Source organism: Parasteatoda tepidariorum, chromosome 4 (assembly GCF_043381705.1).
Source record: "Parasteatoda tepidariorum isolate YZ-2023 chromosome 4, CAS_Ptep_4.0, whole genome shotgun sequence".
Classification (NCBI taxonomy): Eukaryota; Metazoa; Arthropoda; class Arachnida; order Araneae; family Theridiidae; genus Parasteatoda; species Parasteatoda tepidariorum.
Window position 1 is genome coordinate 10,609,633 of NC_092207.1, and position 25,342 is coordinate 10,634,974.

A 25,342-nucleotide genomic window follows, 5' to 3' on the forward strand; every position below is an offset into this window, starting at 1 on the left:
GAGTTGTTCGGTGCTCGTCGGTCCACTGCTTCCAAACTCGCATCACTGTGGAACTGTTCCGCTGCATACGAGCTGCTATTGCGCGATAGGAAAATCCTCCTTCTCGAAGGCCGATTATCCTCCCTCGTTCAAACTCCGTAAGTTGCTTGAATTTCTTATTCTTCCGTCGTGGAGGCATACTCAGGTCTCACTAAACGTTTGCCACTAACAAATAATCATAGACTATTTTCAACGTCCCGCTACAGCACTTTATTTATACGCTTTCAGCATCAATTCAGAGGGCGCTGCGCGCGCCACGCACGCGCGATGGCTCTGAAACTTTATTAATTTGCATAATATCCTATAATTGACATTTGCTGCGAATTTCATTTGATTCTGATGATTCCTTCATGGTGTTGCATTTTCTACAAACAGCAGTTTATATATATATTATATATCGTCTAATTTAACCAATTGATACACGGACGTAAGCAAGCGCAAACCGGTTTCAGTCGCGTAAAAAAAAAATAAAGCTGTATAGTATTACCTGATAATTAAGATTTTATACAGAATATTACAGTGCGTCTAATAAATAAGCCAGGACTGTATAGATAACAATAAGATGAATTAGGCTTCACTAAACTGAAGCAGTTAGAAATTAATATTATACAATTGTTTAAACAGTTAAAAGATGTTTTAAAACTAGATTAAAATTATAATTTTTTTTATACAATTAAAATCATATATACATTTTTAAACTTTCGTTTCAGTAGTCTTCCATAGCATAATGGACGACAAACTAACGCGATTGTTTTCTGACGATATGCGTTAATTTTGCTTTGAAAAAAAAAGATTCATGACCGGTGTAAATGCATGAACTTATCTATTAGATTCATCTACATTATACCGCATAGGCCTTCCCACCACGCCTTTTTGTCCACTTTGTAAATCTGGAGAGAAATTGGGCAGGGACCACCTGCTTCTATGTGGGGCCCTTCATTGACTCACTGAGTCCTCAAGATATTGGGAAGCAAGAGAACTTTTAAGGCAATGACTTCGGTCTTCTTTCTTTGTTATCCTACGTATATCTGTATTCGTTATTTATTTCATCTTTCTATTTGTACCTTTTTGCCTTGCCATTGGAAATTAAAAATAAACAAAAAAAAGATTCTTCTACATCTTTTAAAATGTATGTGAAAGCTCGATTTTAAGTTAAATTAAGTGTTTCTGGTTTCAGGGTATCTGCTACCTTTTAGATTTTCAAATCCATGACTTTTCATGAATAATTCCAAGAATTTCTTATGACTTACCGAAGTTACTATTTTCTCTGACAAAACACGAGAATAAAATTAAAAACGAATTACAATAGCATTAATTGAAATGATAAATATAACCAAAACTGTTTTACTCTGCATCTTCATATTTATTGATTTTGAACTTAAAAAACAGAGTAAAGAAAGAATTGAAGCAATAAAATAGCTATAAAAAAATACAAAATCCAATAACTAAATACAGTCCTACATTTAGTTATTTAAACCTGTTTTATTTCTTCTTAAAAGTAAGTGAAATATAAAAAGCCTAAACAAGAATTTAAAAATGATAAAATAAAAATAATAAATAGATAATAAAAAAATATTCTGAAATCACGTACGTTTAAAAGATAAATTCCCTCTTAAAATGATGTTCTTTTTTTCATTTTTTGAAATATTACCACAATTTTTAAGGAACAGGATAAAAACATTTTATATTTTAATAAAATATGACTGTGAGTGGGGATTTTATTACAAATTCAGATATTCGGAACACTGTGAAATTGGGACGGGGTAGGTAAATTCCATTTTAAAAATTCGATTTTTCGGCAACCTAAATCCATGACTTTCCATGATTTTTTTTTTTAAAAAAAATAGTTAAAACCATGACATTTCATGGCACAATTTGTTCAATACCGAAATCCATGACTTTCCAGGTGCATAGATAGCCTGTGGGTTATTTATCATAAAATTCGGTAAGATATAACACGACGGTTTTTGCAGTATAGAAAGAAAGAGAGAGAATATACTCATAAAGTCTCTGGAAAAGAGGTCTGAGTCCACGCTGAAAAAGTCCATCCAACTGCCTCCAGCTTCTGATTTGAGGTCCCCCGCAGAATTCGACGAGGGTGGTGTAGCCAGGAACTCCATGGTCGCGACCTCTGTTGATGTTGAGTGAGGCCAAATCCAAGCCACTTGCATTCCCACGCTGTTGATACAAGTGGTTGGTCACATCCCTAACCATGTACCTGTCAAAATAAATGAAGAAAATTTTAAAATCTTAACGTTGTATGGTCCTCGTTAAATTCTTCTACCTACCAGAGAAAGGGAGCGATTCCCTCTGTAAAGGATCGAATTTGTGATGACATGTCTTTTTTTATTTTATATAACAGTCGTTGAAAAGTCGACCCAATTTTGGGTTTACAACTCCGTTGCTTAGTAATGTTGAACCAATCCAGAAGACAAGGAAACTCCTGGATCAGTACCCCAAAGGTATAATTTGGTATGGGAACTTGGAGGACTTTGAGACCCAACAGATTTAACGGGCATTAGTCACCATTTACTAAACGGTGAGTCTTCGACCAGCGGGGATCAAACCCACAACCATTTGGACATGGGCGCAGTGCCCTAATAACCAGGATATCCCGGCAAATGGCATGTCTTTGGATCATCCACAGGGATGTTTCCCACACCATAGCATATTCTGTGAGTCACAGTGGCTCAGGAACCTCTCAGTGAGGCCTCGTTCGCTTCCCAATGAGTTGCCTCAAGTTCGAATCCCAGTGGTGGTTGGTTGATACAAATTCTGCTCCAGGCTCTCACTGACTACCGTGCTGAAGTAAAATATCCTAAGTGGTAGACGGATCATGGGTTATAATCCCCTTGCCGTAGGTTTTCTTCCCATGTGATAGAATAGCCGGTTAATTACATCAAAAAGTCCTATGAAAAGGCTAGTATGCCGCAATGCTTGATCCAGGAGTTCTTTTGTCTTCAGGGATGATATTAAAATTACAAGGCTATGGAGTTGAGCATTGGAGGTCATAAACTAAGGATTGGATCGGCTGTTCAACGCCGGTTATAAAAATAATAAAATAAAAAAATAACCCATTGTCTAGCTTTAATACGCGTAAATAAAATTCTTCTACTACTACTACTAAAACAGCAACTTCGAAATGAACTGAAAACCTCACAGTATGCAAAGATGCAACTTCATCGTTTGTAAAACGTCTGCAGTTTAATAGGGTGGGACAGAATTAAATATTCTTACAAACCCATTCGAAATCTTAGTGATTTTCAGCACAAATATCATTTTGTCTAAGAAGTTCAACATATCAATTTCAGATATTACCGTGAAATCGGGGGCAAGATGAGGAAGTCAATGATTTCCTTAATAGAGTTAATGGTAATCAAATAATATATTTTTAACTTCAAATGAAAACAAAACAATAGTTGCTAACTAAGTGATTTTTTTAAAGATTTTAGCGTATGGTTTTTTGCTAAAAAAATGACTACTGTATTTTTTTTTTAAAAAAAAATTCCTATTTTTATGTTCCAAGTTTTGGCACCGTTTACTAATAAATTTGCTCTTACTGCCCAATATAAATTTTATCAATTTTTTTTTAATATTCTGTGCAGCATTGTATGAGATTCGCCAAATAATACTGAGCACAAATGTTAAATTTTGTCAAGATTTGGAGAGAAAAAAAAACATAGTTGCTGCTTTAGTACTAATTTTATCACTGTTTCGTAAAAACTTTTAACACACAGATTACGAATCCATTCCCAGAAAGCATGTAACCTTACGACAACCTTGTGTCGAAATTTTCTTTTTATTGCCACGAAAATGTTTGTGCTGAAAACCTTTTTTCAATAAAGCAAAAATATTGCAGTTTCAAACTTGTCCTCCCAAAAGGATTAAAAATTATTTTTAAATCTTTTTTTAAAAAAAGTATTGTCACTTAGATAGCAGAGCATACAAAACGCTGCGAAAAAATACCTTATAATTAACTAGATTTAAGATTAATTTTACCTTAAGACCAGCTTTATTCAAGAATTTTTTTTCACGCTTGAAAACCTTAAGACAACCTTGATTTTCAGGTCTTATAAAGAAGGTAGTTTTTCAAGGTTTTGGATTAGGGTAATGTGTGTAGAATAGAGCAGATTGCCACACTTAAAGGTTAGAAGGTTTACACGTAAACCGCATAAAAAAAACCTTTTTAGGTTTACATTAAAAGGTTTTTGCTGAGTGAAAATAAACCTTTATTTTGCTATCTGGGACTGGATCTTTAGCCTGTACAATCACTAAATGCTGACTACCTATCAAATTTTTGTCCTGGTGACTGTGTAGTTCCGCTGATTAGACCTTCCAATTCTCCTCTGTGCAAACCAAAAGGGAATTGAAATATATCTCTCAGTCTGTCTCCAGCAGCGTTCGATCCTCTCGAAACCTGTGGAAAAAAGCTGTTAATCATGGAATGTCCAAAACGGAAAGCTGCTGCCGAGAACTCGTTCGCCAAAGTAGCCTGCACAGTGTCGTCATACTGAGTGTATCCGGTGCGCTGTACGTTCAAATCAAACCATTCCATTCTTTCTGGACCAATAACCAGGGGCAGGAATTCGTTGTAAGTAATCATTTGCATGATGGCTGCCAGTATTCTCCTGAAAAAAGGTGTGCAGTAATGGAATAAAAGAAGTAAATTGTATTCATCGACTACCACACCACAAATTTTAGGTTTACGAAAAATTTAAAAAAATATTAGTTATAAACTGATTAATTCGTTTTCTGATTACTGATTCTTAAATACTTCCATTTGTTCTTTATGATAAATTTATATTAACTAGCTTTTGTACCATTTATGTTTTATTTTTTTCCTTCTCGGAAAGGTGCCAGTTACAGAATCTATTCTTTTGATTAAAAAAAAAAAAAAAAATCAGAAAAACCTTGCACTTCTTCCCTGGCTTGCTCAAAGCTTCTTTTTCCTTCAAATGAGGTCTGATTGACTTAAAAGCTTCATAAAATTATTCGTGATATGTAGTTTTTAATTAAATTTTTTTTTTTTTTTTGAATTTTTAAGACTTATGTTACTCCTTCAATAAAAGAGTGTAAGCAAAGCTTCAGAACTTAGGCTTTAAATATATATATATATTTTTACATTAAGTGGTCTAAAAACAAGAAATTTTCAGAAAAACATGAACGCTTATGTTCGAAAAAAAAATAAACGATTTCCTTCTGGAAGATGGCAAAATATTCCTGTTTCAAAGAAGAATTTTTGGTTCAATATGGGTCCTATATAAACAAGCACCGATTGACCCATATTGGGATGTCAAGATTTTTTAATATTGGTCATTTTTAGGACCGATATTGACCTACAACCGCCAATATAGGCCCTACAGTGGCTAAATAAGGAATATAAAATATCGGGTAAATCTGACAGTTCTATATAAAACCGATATTGGTTGTAAAATGGCTGTAAAATATCTTTCGAATCGGACTATTCTATTTTGGGCCAATATCGGAAGATAGCAGCTCTTAGAAATCTTGTTGAGCCAAGATTCCTGAATATTGGTCCAATGAGGGCCCAAGTTATTTTGTTGCTAGGGTAGGCAGGGTTCTATTTTAATGGTGGGTTCTTTTAATAAAAACAAGAATGATAAAGGAATACAAAGATGGTTTATTTACAGACGAAGGCTAGCCAAAATGACATCCTAACGTGCACCATTAAAGCACAGATAATCTAACCCACTGGTTACCAACTGGCTGCCCGCGAAGCCTTTTTTTTTTTTGTGGCCCGCGAACTAAAATACATTATTTGTCATTTGTAGCGGGCAATTTTCGTAAAAACTCTATATGGGTTTAAAATACTTTTCTTTCGCTAAAAGAAAAACTAATTTCTTCGTTTCTGTGAAATTTAACATACCAACGGTGTTAAAAAATTTATTTCTCAGGTTTTGCCTTCAAGAAAATATTTATTCAAATACAAAAATAATCCTGTATGTTGCTCTTTTTTGTATTTCGTTTTTTGTATTTTGTGAATATAATTTAGCATGTGTATATCAAATTCTCGAAGTTCAAAAAGTTAAATCGAAATTCTCCCGATTTGACTTTTTGAAACCACTCATTTTGGAAGAAATTATTTACATTTGTAAATTTTTGTGACCACAATTTTTTAATGCAATAAAATATTTTCAAAAATCTACTTCTTGTTTTAATTTGTAATTCAATACTTTTGTTTTGTACAACTTGATAAAATTCTGACAGTAATATTTAACGTTCCTTCAAACATAAAAGAGTCCCAAATAAAATTTTGATAAAGTTGCGGCCCGCCATTTGACTGGTGTTTTTACTTGCAGCCCCCGGCCTCATGTGAGTTGGAAACCCCTGATCTAATCCAACATTCCCAATTCCATTTGATATGTCCTCCGTTTAAAAGAAACTCTCAGTTTCGCAATTACGATTTAAACTATTTTCCATGGAAACAGTCCAGTGCTTTATTATCATAACTCCGTAAGATAGCTTATAACTCACTTGGGACAATTCCTGTAATTACTCAAACGAATACTTGTATCAGTGTAGACGTAGAGTCTTAAAAATAGGGTACTTACAGCTCTAGAAGAAGACCTCTGAAATCAGCTGGTTGCATGTAAATAAAATGGTGTGTTACGTTACAGCTTTTATACTTCGTTTATTATCACATTGAATCCTTTTTTAGATCAGATTTAATTGGGTACCAGTAAGCGACGTCAAACGTGGATGTTGGCTGCTGAATTAGCCCTGGCTGAATCATGCCACGATTCATCAGCCAATAAGGTTCGACATCCATCGCTTACTATGATTATAGCGGTTATTACTCCTAATTTAAAAAAGAGGTTTACCTGGTCTCTTGGTAAATTCTCTCTCCATCCCAGTCTCTGTTGAGGTTTCTTAGACTTCTGGCGATTCTGTTATGCTCCCTTAGAAACAGAGTATGCATAGAAGTGAGAGCGGGGTGCTGATTAGATCGCTGGTCTCCTGAGGAAACATAACAGAAATGGTAAAAACAATAGCTTCTAATTTCAATGAATAAGTTTGAATACGATACCTGTTTCGAAGCAGTTAAGATTTGGGTCTTGAAAACTACAGAAGTCTTCGTTGGGATTAGCACTAGGAGGTAGAAGTTCCCCACCTTCTCTGGAATTTTCAAATCGCATGGTCCCTAAAACAATTATAATATAAACAGAAAATAAATAAAAGTATTCTGTGCTTATTTTCAGTTATTTAGAGAAAAGAGAATCAGTTCATCATTGAAATGTCTTTAATTTTCGAAATCAATTAAAAAAAAAATTGCGATCGTCGAAAAGCTATCATAGGTTACAATTGGCAAAATGGTTGTTCTCTAATTTTTTATTTTTTAACCCTCTTTATTTGTGATATTCACCTAAATTAGTATTGAAAACGACCCAGTTTGATCTGTAGGTTAGAATTTCTGATTCTTAATTAGAACAATAAAAACAAAAATATCGTTCAAATGATGAAATTCTCTTTTATTCACAACTCAAGAAGTATTTATGAGATCTATCTGGTCCCCATATCTCAAAAATAAACTCACCAACTTAATGCATAACAAAATTAAAAGTGAAAAAAAGAATTCTAAAAAAAAATTATCAAACAGCAGCGGTCGCCATAGCAACGTATACAACGATGACGCCTGCGCACTGTTTACTATTACTCTTGAACACTCTTCACTACTCTTGAAAAGTGTGATGACGTTCAAATAAGGTGCGCACGCCATCAAACCAAAACAACACCCATTTTGCCAATGGGTAATAACCTATTATATTTATCACTAAAATTACAAGTCCCGTGCAACTCTGACTTAATTTATTACTTTGACAGTTCACCGCTGTTTATGTTAATCCATTACTATGACAGTTTACAGCATCACCAAGGAGCAGGAAGAACAATAAACAGCTCAAAGTGAACAATGAACCTTTTAAAAGGAAAAATAAACAATATAAAATTCGAAAAGGATGAGTCAAAAAGGAAGAAAAGGCAAATTTGATCAGTGAGAGTTTATTATTGTTCTAGCTTCCCTGTATAATTTGGTAATATCTCCTTTATCCTGGGAGCTTTCTTCTAATCCTTGACAAATACCTCTAAAATTTGCCACTGCCACTATTCGAGGTCTATGGCTTTGTAATTTCAAACAACTTTAATATTCCTTACCAGCATATTTTACAAGTAAGAATTGTAAAATGTATTAATGTGTTATGTCTAAAAGAGCTTGTTTATAAATCAAATAACTGTTGATTGACGAATCTCCAACAGTGCATATAAACCTTTAAAAAAAATAATAAAAAATTAGGTTTTAGCCTATTTAAAACTATTCTTAAAATAATATGTAAACAGCAACGTCTAACTCGCTAAAGAAAACTATTGAGACTGCCTTTTTCTTTTGTTTTAAGTATATAATAAAAAAATGACTGAGTTTGGTTTTTTTTAGATCAATTAGCAAAACGTATGTTTTCCTTGTATTGTTTCATACGTTTTTTTTTCAAATGTTTCTTAACTATTAAAAACTTTCAAAACAATGTTTCTTTTCTTACTTATTTAACAATTATATTTCCAATTTTGATGATTTTTTTTTTAAAAGTTTGGATATGAGGCACAAGGATTTGTTAAGTGTGTGAGAATTATTTGCCTAAGAAGAATATCTGCAATTTTTTCAATAGTCATCCAAAAGAATGACATAGTTTCATGCTTTGCAGGTTTGTAAACAGTAATTTCTTAGAATTTCTGAGCAATGTAAAAAATAATTAATTATTCCATACTTTGCCGGTCGATTATGGCAATTTAAAGAATTCATACATAGACATATACGTAAAAGTAAAGTCTTACCTGATCCATCGTTATTCCTCAGTGCAGAAGATAGATTTTGGTTTAATGCGTAAATATGAGAGGCATCTATGTATGATGTCACCTGATTCGTTTGTTGTCTGGGTCCTGAAATTAGGTAATTAATTTCGTGTTAAAAAAAGCAATCCTGAGTATTCCACCTTGATCAACATATGAGTTAAAAATATCAACATAAAAGTGGTGTCACTATTTCTAGCGAATTCTTTACAATCCTGAGATTTATAAACAAAAGGGAAGGGTTAACCAAATAAGATATCTTTTATAACCGTCATTGAACAACAAACCCAAATTTGAGCTTACGACTACCAATGTTCAACTCCGTAACCTTGTAATTTTGAACTCGATCCAGAAGACAAGAGAAATCCTGGATCAAATATTGGGAGAAATTTGCCTTCATGGAGGACTTTTTGATGGAACTAACCTGTATTTGTCTTTCATGGAGAAGAAAACCACGAAAACCTCCAACTGCTAGCCTGACGGCAAGGGAATTCTAACCCTACCTAAAAACTAAACTCAGTGGCGCGACAGCCCATAGAGGGCCAAGGCCTACTGTGCCCATCTCAGTTTTCTTGACCTTGGGCTCTGGGGTGCCGGTTAGTTGGTCAGCCGAACGCGAAACCCCCAGTGTTTAGTTCCCAAGCATGCTTGGTACTACTTTATCGACCCACTGAAGGAATGAAAGGCTGAGTCAACCTTGCCCAGCCCTGAGGATCGAACCCAGGACCTGTGGTAAGGGAGCGAGAAGCGCTACCACTCAGCCACCGGGCGTCTTCTAACCCTACCACTGAGGATATTTTACGTCAGCATTGTGGTCGGTGCGAGCTGGGTGCGGTTTTCGTCTCACTGGTATGCGAACCCAGGTATCTTGAGAGGATTCAACTGCTCCCCTCAGAAGAGAAAAACATTAGAGATAACTCATCTGATAGACTCACTCATTGTGAGGGCTGAGAATAAGAAGATGATTTGTAAGCATCGCGAACAGTAAGTACTACTTAAATCCATAGAGAATAAGTACTTTTCTTTGCGGCAATTCAATAGATTGAATTATTAAAATAAGCAGTATTTAGTTAGTTAAACAGCACTTAGTATTTAATTCAGTCAGAGGTTTTTCCCGAAAGTGCGAACCAATTTTGGAGGAAAATTAAAACATAGTACATTTAATAATTGATACACTGTAAAAAGTGTATTTTAACACCAAAAATGGTGTCAACTACTTTACATCAGGAACCAATGAGAGTTCTTAGTGTGCACTGTAAAAAATTTTCGTGTATTTTGACACCAAACATTGTGGTAACTGCTTCATACCAAAGCTATAAAGGACCAAGTTTAATTCCAAGTTTAATTAAACACCAAGAATGTTCTATACAATATAAAAATTTTTTTTTATATGAACTACACATTTCAAATCGTTTAACATTTATTGGGACGTATTTAAAGTCGTCCTTGTTTGTCTTGCAAAAATCATCAAATTAATAATAAACAAAGTGCATCATTTACCAAGTGAGCAAGTGGAACACATAGCAGATCGTACGTTGCTTAAACAATCAATTCCAAGGGAACCGAAGAATGGGTCGTCACTTCCGAGGAGGATTGGGTCGCATTGGGGAGGGTCGTCTTCGTTCACTGGACAACATTCCAAAGGCTGGTTGTTTGCTATAAGAAGAAAACACTCATCAATAAAGGTTTATTTGTCTCTTTCCAGAATGCTAACTTCCCGTAATTCAGACAGTGGGTGAAAGGAGTCATTTTAGTCACTCCAGATTCTAAAACTCATTGATGACTGAACATTGATCATTGATGACTGCTAGCTTAATAAAAAAAGGAAGATTATTGCACGTTCTTAAATTATTTCTAAAGACGGATTAACTTAATGGAAGTGAAATTTGGTAGACAACGTCACTGAATTAGTATTTCTAAAACTGTCTGAAACCACGTGTTTATTTTACTCATTGTTATGTATTAAAATCGTGTTTCGATAAAACTAAACAATTTAAAATCAATGCTAAAAAAAGTAAAGTAAGGTGGGCTAAATATACAAATTTGATGGAGAAATAATACTTATTTATTTCAGAGAAACTTAAAAAATTGCCATACTATTAATGACGCCAATGATGATTGATTAATTTTGGTAATATCAAATATTGAAATAAAAAAAGTAAGTTATTCAATAAAATACGATTAGTGGAGAATTGGTACTTTATTTATTTTATTTAGAAGATGTATCATCGCTTTACCGTAATTGACGCAAATAATGTTTAATTAATTTTAGATATATGTTATTATTTAAATAAAAAAAATAAGCTACGTTCCAGAAAGCAAAATAAATGGAGAAATAGTAATTTTTTTTTAAGGAAACCGTAAATAATCGCCATACTATTATGAATTCTTATGCATATTTAATTTTGGTAATCGATACTATTTGAAATATAAAAAAAATGAATTATGTACGTATAAGCAAAATTAATGGAGAAATAGTAATTTGAAACAATGTAATTATTCGTTTAAAAGCGTAAATATTGCCATATTCTTATTCATGTTTAGTTAATTTTCGAGTTGGTTTCTTCGTTGGAAGGCGGATCCGTAGAAGAAACTTGGTGATTCTTCTGATTTTTTCCATGGAATTCTTTTTAAGATTATCAAATAGTAACTTTTAAAAGTAATTAGCCAATAAAAAGGAAAGAGAAAAAAAATAATCAATCCTTACGTCCTTGGCTGAGGGGAGCCAACGATATGTCATGGTCAAGGAATTGACCATACACCATAAACATATGAGTCACATAATCTGTAGGGTTGTCCAGATGTTCGTGGATTTCTAAGGAAATAGTACGAGGTGGAGGTAATGGACTTCCTGACAATGACACTCTTTTGGCCGCAGTGCCTGAAAATAAAAGATGATAAATGAATACTTAGTTTATTTAAGCAATATTATTTCATTCATCCACCTATAGTGCAGTAATGTAACAACTATAGAGAGAGAGAGAGAGAGAGAGAGAAAGATTTACCGTCTGCATAGTCTGGATCTACAAGCCTTTCAAAGCAGGCTGCTGCCATACCCCAGGAAGGGTTTCGTAAATTATTGCAGCTTCCGTCAAAGGTTCTGTATCGAGAGTTTGGATTGCAGGTGAAATTAAACTGAGACTCACAACTTGCGACATCATTTCCCGGCAGCATATTGCGGATATCAGTCAGACCGAACATAATCTGTTCCGGGGTCAGATTGTAACTGTAATGAAAAAGATAATTGTGGTTTAATAAAATCCTGAAATATGAGGTTGAATCCAGTGAAAACAAGATTGATTTTTTTTCTTCTCCATCATACTTTGATTTTCAGATAAACTAGTGATTCGGAAAATGATGATAAAATTTTTTTCGTACAGCACAACCGGCACAGCAGTTGTACAGAAGGGAAGTTTCCTTGTCCCCATTTGAAAAAAAATTAAAATTTAAAAATTTTGGCAAAAAAAGGAATGTGATCTTTCAGAAATTGAAAAATTACAAGCTTCGCAGGACAGGAGCGTTCTCTTAGAGGCCCTTGTTGTTAGTTAGCTATCGTCGATTTTTTATCCGATTACACAAACCCTTAGTCTCTTCGCAAACTGATCAAGTAAATGGGTCACCATCCGCTCACTGAACGACGGCAGTGATGTTTGAATTCGGTGGTCTACTCTTACAATCACTCCACTGTGAGATTAATTGTAAAGACTTTGAGATGTCATCATACTGAGTCAGAAAAACTTTAAAGTTCAGAAGATTTATCCCTCCTTTATCAATAAATTAACAGTTATTATACTCTTGTAAATAGAAAAGTTGTCTCAAAGCTACTCGATTTCCCCATACTCCACACTTTTTCTCTATCCGTTGCCATGTTTTCAGAAAAGTAGGTTCTTTCCCCACGTCAGTACGTCTTAGTCAGAAGTGAAAAAATATTGACTTCTGGGGAAAATATTGACTAGAGGGAAAAGCTAAATTTTAGGATACCATAAGGCAGTGTTTACCAAAGTGCGGTACGCGTACCCCCATCGGTACGGGAACAGTTAAGCGGGGGTGCGCGTTCTTATGCGAAATATCTTGCATCAAACGAAAATTTTAAAAAAAATTTAATTAAAAACAAATATAGCCATGAAAATTTACGATAAAGTATTTTTCTCTTGGCTATTTTTTGCAGAGTTAACACTTAATAATTAGTGGTGCAAACAGCCAGTTGATTTTTAACTTTTGTGCATTTTTTTTATCACAGCAAAAACAATATCAAACTTATTAGTGGTACACAGCGTTACGAAAAATTTAGAAAGGGTACACAAAAGTCATAAGTTTGGGAAACACTGCCATAAGGTAACAGAGGGGGAGAAAGTGTGTAAAGTTGGGGAATTGCATAACTTTGGAACACCTATTTTAGTGTGTAAAGTCGGGGAGTTGAATAACTTAGGAACACCTATTTTATTTAAGTGTATAGGTTGCTCAAGAAAATTATCTGCTAGTTGAAGTGCGTCTTTCAATAAGAGCGAATTTTTATTGAACTATGTAGAAGGATCATAGAGCGGTGTAATATTCCAATGAAAATAAAAGAAATTTTAAAAAGCTTACTCGTTGAGCAAAACCCTTGTGGCTTCTTCAAAGTTTTCTTGCACATTTTCTGACTGCAGAGCACGGCCCTGAATACCTTGGAAGCGTTGATGACGAGCTGAAGGAACGTTTCTTCGGGGATCGAACGTCCGCCCTTTAGAAAATAAAAATCATGAACTTTTCAATAATAGCATATGTTTAGCGTTTCCCACACATGCTTTTTTTTAACAAATTTTTGCTTCGTATGGAATATATCCCTAAAAGTAAAGCTTGGAGAAGATCTCTTGCATAGACATTCAATTAAAATTATTATAATTTGTTCCGTTATATGTGTGGCCTCTTTTTAAATTGGAACTAATTCATAATAATTTGATGGATAATTATTTGGAACTAATTCATTGATACTTGCACATTCAAATAGATTTTAATAATTCCATTAAGTGAAAATTTAAAGAGCAGTTGCTTTGCACTCAATTAAAATCTATTTAAGTTATTATTAGACAAAGTATTATACAAACTTAGTTAGGCACTGCATCAACAAACAAAATAAGACTTATTAAATTCGTATCATCAACCTCACTTATTATCAGCATAAGATATGACATTTACTTTCAGTTGCCAAGGGAACTGTGGCACCTGAGTAGATGGAAAAAGCCGGTTCTGGGCCAGTGGTGCCGAAATGAGTTGAGTTGTTTCATCTTCCTGCTGCTGAGTTGAGTTATTTCACTCCTGCTGCTGAGTTGAGCTGTTTCTCTACTGCTGCCAAGTAGAGTTGTGTTGTTTTCCTCCTACTGTAAAGTTGAGTTGCTTCTTCTCTTACTGATGAATTGAGTTGCTTCCAGCCTGCTCGAAATTAAACTCAGCAGCAGGAGGGAAAAAACTCAACTAAACTCGGGAGCTGGAGAGAAACAACTGAACTCAGCAACAGGAGGGAAACATTTCAACTCAGCAGCAGGAGGAAAACAACTCAACTCAACAGCAAAAGGGGGGAAACAACTCCACTTAACTCAGCAGCAGGATGGAAACAACTCAACTGAACTCAGCAACAGGAGGCAAACAACTCAACTCGGCACCACTGGCCCAGAACTGGCTTTTTCCATCTTCTCACCCGGCCTATTTAGCTCTTTTAAAAAAGCTAACTGATTACGAAAACCTTTTCCAAGGAGTCACAGTTGCTCAGAAGGTAGAGAGCTGATTCGAATCAGGTGATCCAGGACTGATCGCTTCGAATTCTGCTCGCATCAACCTTAGTGTTGACATTAGAATATTCTCACTTCTCGGCGGATCATATCCTCTAGCTAATTATAGGAAGTAAAGAAAATGAGGGCTAAAAATCAAAAGAAGGCTAGTTTGTCAGTCAATCAGTTTTTTAAAAAATCAGTAAATTGCATAGTTTTCAATTAAATAGTCATTTCTTTTATTCAGATTAAATTTTTTGAAATCTTAGACTAAGAAACACTTTTGAAAATAATGTTGAAAATAATATCTTGAGACTATAATAAAATAAATTATTAAGTAGATGTAAAGAAAAAAATAACTTGTTTAAAGGTAAAATTTTCAGCAATTTTCTAAAATCGCGTTAACGCCAGTCTCCCTTCCCACGAATAGTGATGTAATTTTCCACCCATAACGTGACCCGGCCACTTAGACATTTAATCGCTCGTCTTCTGGGTTTTTAAAGAAGAGCCTGTATCAGATTATGCATATAAAAACTTACTTCTCCCACTTAGTGTGGAGCGTCGAGATGAGATGATTTCTTGAGCTCTGCTGAAAGCTTGTTGAACAGAAGTTGGGGAGAGACTTCTGGGCAAAACGACTGCAGCAGGTGTTTGTCGCCCTCTTTCACTCAGTGGCCTCGGATTGAAGGATTGGCCTCTCACGCACACACACAACTGAATAATCATGAACCTGTTGAATCAAATTTATTTTTAATTTTATAGGAACATTATTGAAACATGAAAATTTAGGCAATCACTTCTCAGGAGGTTTAGAGGAGTTTCAAATGCAATCACTGATGTTTTTTTTAAAGGTGAAGTGCCATTGGCCGGTATTCCTTACACAAATGTTTCTCTATGTTTGAGGGTTAGTATCCTATAATTCCTATAATTTTTTTTCAAATCTAAAATGTGTGAAATTCCTAATGGGGAATAAAAAATATCCCTACTTCAATAATAGAAATTAAATTACAAAATGTGATCGAAATGCTTTAAAATGAACTTTCGTATCAGAAAGGTAATTTTTTTTTCTTCTTTCTAATCCTGAAAATGAAAACAAATTCGGTCTGCTGTATTTATTTCAGAAAAGAAGAATGCTAACATGCATCTTTTATTTTTCTCCACCCTCAAAAAATATGAAACAGTCCTACTCCTATAGGGAAGAGTCTTATAGAGGATTGCCCTATAGGCAATGGAAAGACTTGCTACCCAGCCATTGTTATCGGGTAACACTCATTTGTGTTCGGCCATACCCCATTCAAATCCTTAAAAGTATTCATTTAATTGTAATTTTGTAAACCGAAGAGTTTCTTAATCGACTTATTGGTAGAGAATTTTAATTCAGGGAATATCTTCAGTGGTAGACGGATCATAGGTTAGAGTTCCCTTGACGTCAGGCTAACCATGGAAGATTTTCGTGGTTGTCCACTCCATGTAACACAAATGCGGGTTGGTTCCATCAGGAAGTCCTCCACGAAGGCAAATTTCTCCCAATACTTGATCCAGGTGTTCCCTTGTCTTCTGGTTAGAGTTCAAAATTACAAGGTTGCGGAGTTGAACATTAGTGGTCGTAAACCCAAAAAATTGGGTCGAATGTTCAACGACGGTTATAAAATAAAATATTTACCGTTTATTTCTGGCCAACACAGAACACCGCAAATTAGTTTTTAAAAATTAATTTGAAAAATATATTTATTTATACAGTAGAAATTAATATTTATAATATTAATTTTTCAATGAATACAAAGTAAACTTTACGATACTAAATAAAATTTAGCTTTCCAGAATTTACTTGTAACGCTGTAAGCAGACGTGAGGGTGGCATATGTTTCAAATCTCTAGAGAATAAATTAATATTTTTTTTTTTTAATATTTAATGTATTTTCGGTAAAATTTACGTGACTGCAATCCACTCCCAAGTTATTTAAGCGTAAAAAAAAAAATAATATTACCTATTTATACTGAATATACCTGTTAATACTGAACTTTTTGTTAAAAGTATTATCTGTAACAAAATAGTGTTTTAATAAGACAAAATGTTTCTTAATTTACATAAGTAACAAACCGTTTCACGCATATTATCATAATATTAATAGTGAAAGTGTTAGAAACATTTGTGAGTTCATTTCAGCATATACTGTTTATACTGAACATACCTGTTATTTATATATATATATATAATAATCATCGAATTGGATCATTACTACCTTTCGAGGATACACATAATAAATTTTTACAAATATATTTCATGGGCAACATGGAAGAACAACTTGATCGACGCCTANTATATATATATATAAATACAAAACAAAAAGGAGAAAAAGAAAAAAAGAAACGAAGAAAATTAAGAAGAACAATAAGTTCTATTTACTGCGCATACGCTGCATGTAAATAGAACTCATAAAATAAGTTCAAAATGTAGAGAAAACATGGAAAAAATTACAGAATAAAAAAGGGAAAAAAATAATAAAAAATTTCACAATATACAATACAATAGTGTATTGATATATTTTGCTTTGGCTACATTGATACAATATTAGAAAGCACTCTTTTTTGCTGATATAATCGTGTGGGCTAATAAAAAGATTATATCTTTTATTTTCCAAATTATTATAAATTTTTTTCCTATTATTATTTTTATTTTTCCCTTTTTTCATTGTTCTATAATTCTTTCCATGTTTTCTCCACATTTTGAACTTATATATATATACAAAATAATGGAAACCCATCTATACTTAAGGAATCAGTTTATAATTACAGAAGTCTTTACATCATGCGATTGCTCATACTACTCAAAGAAGTTTAAAGCTTTTAGAAGTTTGAGGGACCAATCATAAATAACGAACGGAAAAAAAGTATTTTTGAACACCTTACGGCAAAAAATATAGCGATTAGTTTGTAGCTTTTAACAATTATTTTGGTTATTATATGTAACAATTGCACAAAATTTCGTAAGCCTAGCTTAATTATTTAAGGAAATATAGAAATTTTTTATAAAAAAGTAATTTTTTCTGTCTTACGTTTTTTTTTCGGGCTATGACAAAATTAGAGATTAATTAATTAATTAATAAAATTAAGCAAAATTCTTAGAGCAACTTAAAATTTAATTACAAAGTTTTTGCTTTAAAATTAGAAAACAAAAATCATTAAAAACTGTGCAATATATAAATAAATAAAGTTATTATTTTATACTGCGCATGCGCTGAAAAAGTTTAAAAAAAAAAAAAAAAATCTCATAATTTTGCAGTGAATTGTATTTGACAATTAATGGAAAAAGTCAGATTTGAACATTTTAACAGTTTAAAAAGTTTCAAGCAATTTCCTAAGTAGTTTTGATGCTAGCTGAAGATAAGAACAAAACCCGAAAATAAAATGAGATTAATTATAAAATTTAACGAGTAAACTACAGGTTAATAAAAGAAAATATTTCAAAATAAAAAAACAATGGACAGGTTATGCTCTTCCTTGTTTTTGGAACCATTCCAGCGAAATGATTCCATTTCGCTGGAATAGTCAATTATACAGTCCTTGTGGCCAAATTACTAGACGCACTATAAGATTCTATGCAAAAAAAATTTTAACAGGTGATACTATACAGCTTTATTGTTTTTATGACACTGAAACCGGGTTGCACTTATTTACCTCCGTGCATCAATTGGTTAAATTAGACGATATATAATATAAATTTGACGATAGGATAAATTAGACGATAAATTATATAAATATAGAATAATTAGTATATCAGGTATTATATTAGTATATTATAATAATTAGATCAAATTATTAGACGCACTGTAGTTTTTTAATAATAACATGATTTGTACGAGTTTATAGGCAATACTTTTATATTTAAACATACATGTAATGGGTTTTTATTTAGGAGATTTTTTATACCCTTCCTATTTGTATTTATTTTTAACGTATTGCATTACAATGTTAACCAATTGATACAGGAGCGTAAACAAATGCAAACCGGTTTCATTCGAGTAAAAACAATACAGCTGTATAGTATCACGTGATAATTATAATTTTGCTTAGAATCTTATAGTGCGTCTAAGAATATGGCGAGGAACTGAAAGTCATTCTTATATAACCTATCCCATATGATAAAAAAATTTGCGTCCTTTTTGTTTTTTAAAATTACTGCAAAAAAAAAAAATGTTTCACAATAAACCTTAAATCAACAACAACCAAAGTGTTCATCATAGACTTTACCCCGTATCTATTGGGCGTGAAGACGGATTAAATGTGTTCCGTTTATTTCGTAAAAATAGTAATTTCGGTTAACACTTCATTAGACTTCAGATAAACATCAGGGGAAAAAAAATGAAGAGAAATGGTGTTTTACAGACCTCCTAACCCTGAAAAAGATAAGCCGAAGTGAAAGCGAGGAAAAACCCTGATGAAACCGGTTATTCAAGAGGTCAACATCGACTGAATCGATGTAATTGTCAGACCTCATCTATTAGATGAGGTCTGACATTTGCATTACAACACTACAAAGTTTATGGGGGGATTAAAAGCACGTCAAAGTGACATAACTTTTTCAAAAGCTTCACGCACCTGCAAGTTTTAATTAAATGTGACGTCTCTGAGGGTTTTCCTAATGTGTGTGGACACTTTCAATTTTAGAATAAATAAAGAATGCTTTAGAATACAAAAAGAATGCTTTAGAATACAAAAAGAATGCTTTAGAATAAATAAAGCGAGCGAGAACAATTTTTATACTGTTAAATTAGATCTAAAAAGTGACTGAAAAAAAAAACTGAACTGTGAATTGATCTTTATAACATGTAAATGCAAAGTAACAGTTAAAGTAAAAATAACACGAATTAAGCACAAATAAAGTACAGAAATAGATATACATTAGACATGGACATTAGAAATAGACATAGTTTCGGTTCTCTAAACAAGAACCTTCACGCAGTGGACTGATCGTTAAGACACGTTTCCCAGCAGATCACCGAAGTCAAGCATCACTGTCTGCGGTCAGTGTGCTCGTGGGTGACCACTTGAATAACTCTGCGTGGGGACTGAGGGTGTGCGGTATAGGTTCTCGTTAAACTGTTCTACTGTAAAGTGCTTGACTTCGCGTGTAGGTCGTCGGACTACCGAAGTGGGGGTGCCATCCCCTCTGCAGAATTGTGAAGACATGTCTTCGGATCATCCTTTAGGGATGTTTCCCAGACCGTCGCCAATAGCCCATTGTGCAGCTCTAGTGAGACGTAAATGAACTGCAACAACATTCTCTATGTCTGAACACCTAAATTTGTGTTTTTGAGTTTAGGCACTGAGGAAGGTTCTTGTTTATAGAATCTTAACTATAGTATTTCCATTTCTGTACCTCTATACACGTCTTTTTCTTTTTCCGCTGAAGTCTACGTTTTTAGAAACTTTATAAAAGTTTCAACCCTTCCGTAACACATTTAAAGAACGCATCGTGTTTGAAATGACGTTTAATATGTTAAGGATTAAAAAAAAGGAAAAAAAAAAGACATTTTTAGTTTTAATTATAGCTTAAGAAAACGAGTTAAAATTAGATAACGGATTATAAGGTGAAAAGCACGAGTAGTAAGTAAAAACGTATACAAAAGTAATAAAAAGATGAGGAAGACATTGAAATGACAAAGAAACAAATATTTTTATTCATAAATTCAAAATAATAATTAATCCATAATTATAGTCATATAGAAACACGTTTAAACGATCAAATTGAGAATTTTTTTTTAATCCATGAAATACTAATGGGAGAAAATTAAGAAAGCTAGTACGTTCAACTAGTACGTAAGCATGCAAACATATTCATACGTATGCAAAGTATGCTTACGTAAGCATGCGTTTTTAACTCTCCCTCCTCACGTTTGTTTTTAAGGAATTAGCATAATTTGTTGACTGCTATTATAATTGTGGATGAAATATTAGAAAGGAAAAAAAAATTACTCTTACATTAAAACTTTGATTGGAAGCCAATATCGTTGTTTGAGTAGTATGAGATTAAGCTGGTGCAGTAACTTTTTTGTTTCCATTCTTTTGCACTTTTCGTTTGTTTGATTTGCATTGTGTTGCGTTGTACAACATTTTTTTTCACAAACAATGACTAAACAAGGGTCATCAAATATGAAGAAAAAAAATTAAAGATTAAATTTTTTTTCTTCACATATCGAACACACTCTAAACTTTTCAGTAAGCAATTAAATTCTGATGCATAATAACATTTTTTTTCGACAGATCCCAACTAGATTTTCAACCTCATGCAATTAAATCCAGATTTCACAACGCTATAAGAATTATTAAGCAACCATTTAATAAATCACTATCTAATTATTCCCTTTAGTATATTATTATTATGCTAATTGTCATAATCAAGTCGCATTAAACTTTTTGCTACAGTAACGTTTTATCCTTTCATCGTCATATCTATTTTCTCTTCCTTCAATTTTCTATTCTTTTCTTTCTATATCTATTTCTCTTCTCTTCTCTGTATGTTCCCTTTCTTCTTGTTGTATGGAAATAGGGTTGATTTGAGAGGAAAAAAAAAATTCGAATTGTGAGATATTTTTTCCAATGGCTCTTTTCTTATGCTGAATCGGACTATTAGTTTTTAAATAAGTCAGGGTGCTTAGCCAAATCTTTCAACAAAAAATAAGCACCTTTTAAGTACTTTTTAAGCACTCAAAAAATATTTTTAAGCACAATATACGATGACAAAATGCAAAATAATTTTCAAAGACTTTACATGATTGTTAGCATGATAAAATAACTCTTTTCTTGATTATATTAGCCATTATAAAATTCTCGAGATATTTTTCGGTTCAATATGAGAGGATGGAAAATGAAGCCTGAAATAGACAACATCTTGCAAAATGCAGCAGTGTTGTACATAAGAGTGCAATAATCTCATCGAACCCAACTCAGTAGACGCACGTGCGGACTGCGATATTGCATCAATTGTTGAAGGAATTGTAAAAACGTTGAATAGAACGATGTGAAAAATGACGAAAATCAACAAGGTAAAGAAAAAAGACAATTTTCGAAAGGCGAAAATAAAACACTTTTTAAAGATATCCAATGAAAAAAGCAACCTTAAAGGGCTTTTAAAAAAAAATTGAAAATAAGCACTTTTTAAAAACGTTATGCACCATCATGTAAAGGCTTTATGTACAAAAAGTATTATTTAGTACTTTGTCAATTGAGTTATGCATTGTTTATTATTTAAAAGAAAATCAAATGGTAATGAAGTTCAGCTTTTTAAAAGTCAGAAAAAATGCGATTATTCAAAAAATTATTAGAAGAAAAAAAAATTTAAGTATTTTTTTTTTCCTATTGATGTTTGAAACAAAAATGCAGGAAGTGAAACGCAGCGAAAAATGTGATATAAAACATTCTATTTATTTTAAATGTGATACAATTTAAAAAAAAAAAAAATTTTCAATAATTTTTTTTTAAAACTGATTTTTCAATGTCAATGCATTTGTCATAGCTTTCACTATACAAGATATCGTCTGGAAATGCTTTTTATTATTTTTTTTAATTTTGTTATTAGTTAAGTTCTATTGTAGTTTTTAAGTTTTAAAATATTTTTTTTAATTGCGTAATTTGAAGCATTCTGTCTAAGTTGTGAGGAATAAAAATACCTTCTTTCTAAAGTAAAATTTGCTATCAATGTATCTACGGATCAGTCAAAATTGTTCTCGTATGAACCTATGTTACTACAATATCTCTTGCAGGAAGAAGAAATAAGATGAAATTCTCTAATTCCTAACACGAGAAATTTCGTACATTTTTTTCGAAAATATTTAAAGTACAATAATTTATCTATATTTCAAAAAAAAATATTTTAAAATATTTCATCTATATTTTTAAAAAAAATGCCATGTAAACAATATTAAAACGCCACCGTTTCAGATGTTCAACTTAACGTTACAGAACGTATTTAGAACATTTTATATAACTTAGAAACCTGCAGCTGCATGCTTTTCATCCAATTACATCCAAATTATAGTTTCTTTTTTTTTTTCAAATTTAGGTAGTCATCTATTTCACGACGAACAAAATGCTTTTCCTTCAATTACAACAACTTTATATTTTGTCAAAAAAAATTATATATATATATANGTATATATTTATATATATTATATATATATACACACACACACACAAGAAAACACGAAGAAAGTTAAGAAAAACAATAAGTTTCATTCATTGCACTTAAGCTGCAAGTAAACAGAACTCATTAGATAAGTTCAAAATGAAGATAAAACAAAGAAAAATTAAAGACATATGAAAAAAAAGGGGGGGGGGAAATAATAGGTAAAAAAAACAAAAAAAAACGAACAGTTTAAAAAAAAAAAAAAGGGAGGAAATTTTATTTCAAAAAACCGAAAAAAAGAAAGATATATCTTTTCATCAGCCCACACGATTATATCCGCAAAACAGAGTGCTTTCTGATATTGTATCAATTATTTTGTGGATATAATCTTGTGGGCTGATGAAAAGTTCATATATATATATATATATATATTCGTTCAAATTCAGGTAATCAGTAATCATCTATTCTGTTACGAACAAAATGCTTTTCATCCAACTACGATAACTTCATATTTTATCAATCAATTGTTTTATCAATCAATTGTATATTATTAATCAAATCTTATTAATTTTCATTAAAAAATACTCTGTTTTTTTATTCAGAAAACTTATATTAACTTATCGACCTTAATCAATTATAAATTTGAGCATATTGCTCAAAATTTTTTTTTAAATATTTAACCAATTTACCTAAAAAAATTCATTGGTATTTTAAGCCCCATAACACTTATAAGAGAAGTTTGAAAAAGGAAGATCAAGTGCTATGTCCATTTTTTTAAAAAATAATGTCCATTTTCGTAAACAAGCATTTCGAGCTGAGTTAAAAACTGACCGATTGTTAAGAAATTTTTTCAAAATTATTCGCTTTCTTTTAAACTATTAATTCAACGTAAAAAGAAGTGAAACTACATCAGTATATTCTGTTTCAGTTTAAATTAAATGAAATCAGAAGAGGATTATGTTGTTGGGAAGGTATGAAAAGCACCCATGCACAATCTTTCTCAATAGATCTTTCCCATGCATGGTAGATTAATAATTATTTTATATATAATTAAGGTGAAACCAATTTCTTCCAGGACTGATGGACGTAAAGGAAGAAACTGAAATTGGACTATACAATTGTTTAGCAACAAACTAGTATTATAAAAATAGCTTAAATTTGAAAAATTCAATTTAATATAGTGCTAAAAGTTATAAGTGTTCCTCGCCAACTTCAGAAACAAAAACTGTTTCATAAGAGTAATTTTAGGCTTATACAAAATTTTAAAATTTTGATATTATACATTTAAGTACTCATAATTAACAGTTAGTATTTATCGAACACTTAGTAATTGTAAGTTTATTCTTTATTTTATTTTTCTGTAATGCATGCATTTAGAACGACGAATAGTTTATTAAATTAGCAATTTTAACAGGCCAGCTTTGGACAATTATAAAATTAGATTTTACTATACTCTTTTACGTAAAATACTGAACTAATCCAATTTTTCATTAGGTTTTACTGTACTCTTTAACGTAAAATACTGAACCAATTCAAATTTGTTTTAATTCATTGATATATTTGTTTTCTATTGCTGCTGTAGTATTATTCTTAATCGATAACGAATCGATTACGTAAGATGATTATAAATTATTTCTTACATGTTGGATGGCAACTGTCTGGATGAAAAATGGTGAATAAACATTTGCTAACCTTCTGAATAAATCTCTTGTTTCCAATTTTTAATTAGGATTTACTATACTCTTTTACGTAAAATATTGAACAAATTCAAATTTCTTTTAATTCAATGATTTATTTTTTTTCCATTGCTGCTATTTTGTTTCCAATTTTTAATTAGGTTTTACTGTACTCTTTTACGTAAAATACTGAACTAATCCAAATTTGTTTTCATTCATTGATGTCTTTTTTTTAATTGTTGCTTTCTTGTTCCTACTTTTTGAAAACAATGCATTAAATAGCTCAAAAATTAGTCTTATTATTATTTTTTAAGCTAAAATGTAGTAATAAAACGTTTAAAAAATTGTTTACTCCTTGAGAAAAAAAGATTTTGAAAGAAATTGTTTGGGGTAAAAAAAAAACATATTTCTGTGGGAAAATTGTTTTTTAAAAGTGTGAAAACAATTTTGATCAATAAATTGTTGATATTTCCCTCATTAAATATCATTACATTTCATGTTTTAAATTTATTATTGTTGCAATTAGCGCTGATCTATTAAACGGCTAGAACTATAAATATATTAGCTTTATTTTGTTACGAAATTAAATTTTCAATGGATAATAAATATTTAGTTCAAGCAAAATATTTTATGAAGACTAAAATATCATTTTTAAACAAATTTAATAAGGAAGTTCATTAAAATTTAAATATTCTTATCAAGAAAATGAGAAAATTTTCGTTGAGAACAAATTTTTTACAGCAAAATGATTATGATTTCTAAACTAATTTAATAATGACATTTTAGTTTTTTTTTTTTAACGAATTCTTAACGAATGTTTAAACTAATGTTCTTAACATTTCAGAAAAAGTAATTTTTTCTTTACAATAGAATAATTATGATTTCTAAACTAATTTTTA

At 31.9% G+C, this 25,342-nt stretch overlaps 1 protein-coding gene across 1 annotated transcript in view; it reads right to left on the reverse strand.

Moving 5' to 3' along the window:
• Positions 1-25,342, reverse strand: part of LOC107442393 (chorion peroxidase) — a gene marked incomplete in the record, with an annotated part of 37,002 nt that overhangs the window by 10,417 nt on the left and 1,243 nt on the right. Inside the window, 10 exon segments of the mRNA XM_071179394.1 lie at positions 2,039-2,257; positions 4,326-4,667; positions 6,882-7,017; positions 7,088-7,201; positions 8,884-8,988; positions 10,399-10,554; positions 11,606-11,779; positions 11,904-12,124; positions 13,486-13,618; positions 15,182-15,372. Of these exon segments, the coding sequence (XP_071035495.1) occupies positions 2,039-2,257; positions 4,326-4,667; positions 6,882-7,017; positions 7,088-7,201; positions 8,884-8,988; positions 10,399-10,554; positions 11,606-11,779; positions 11,904-12,124; positions 13,486-13,618; positions 15,182-15,372 (1,791 nt within the window).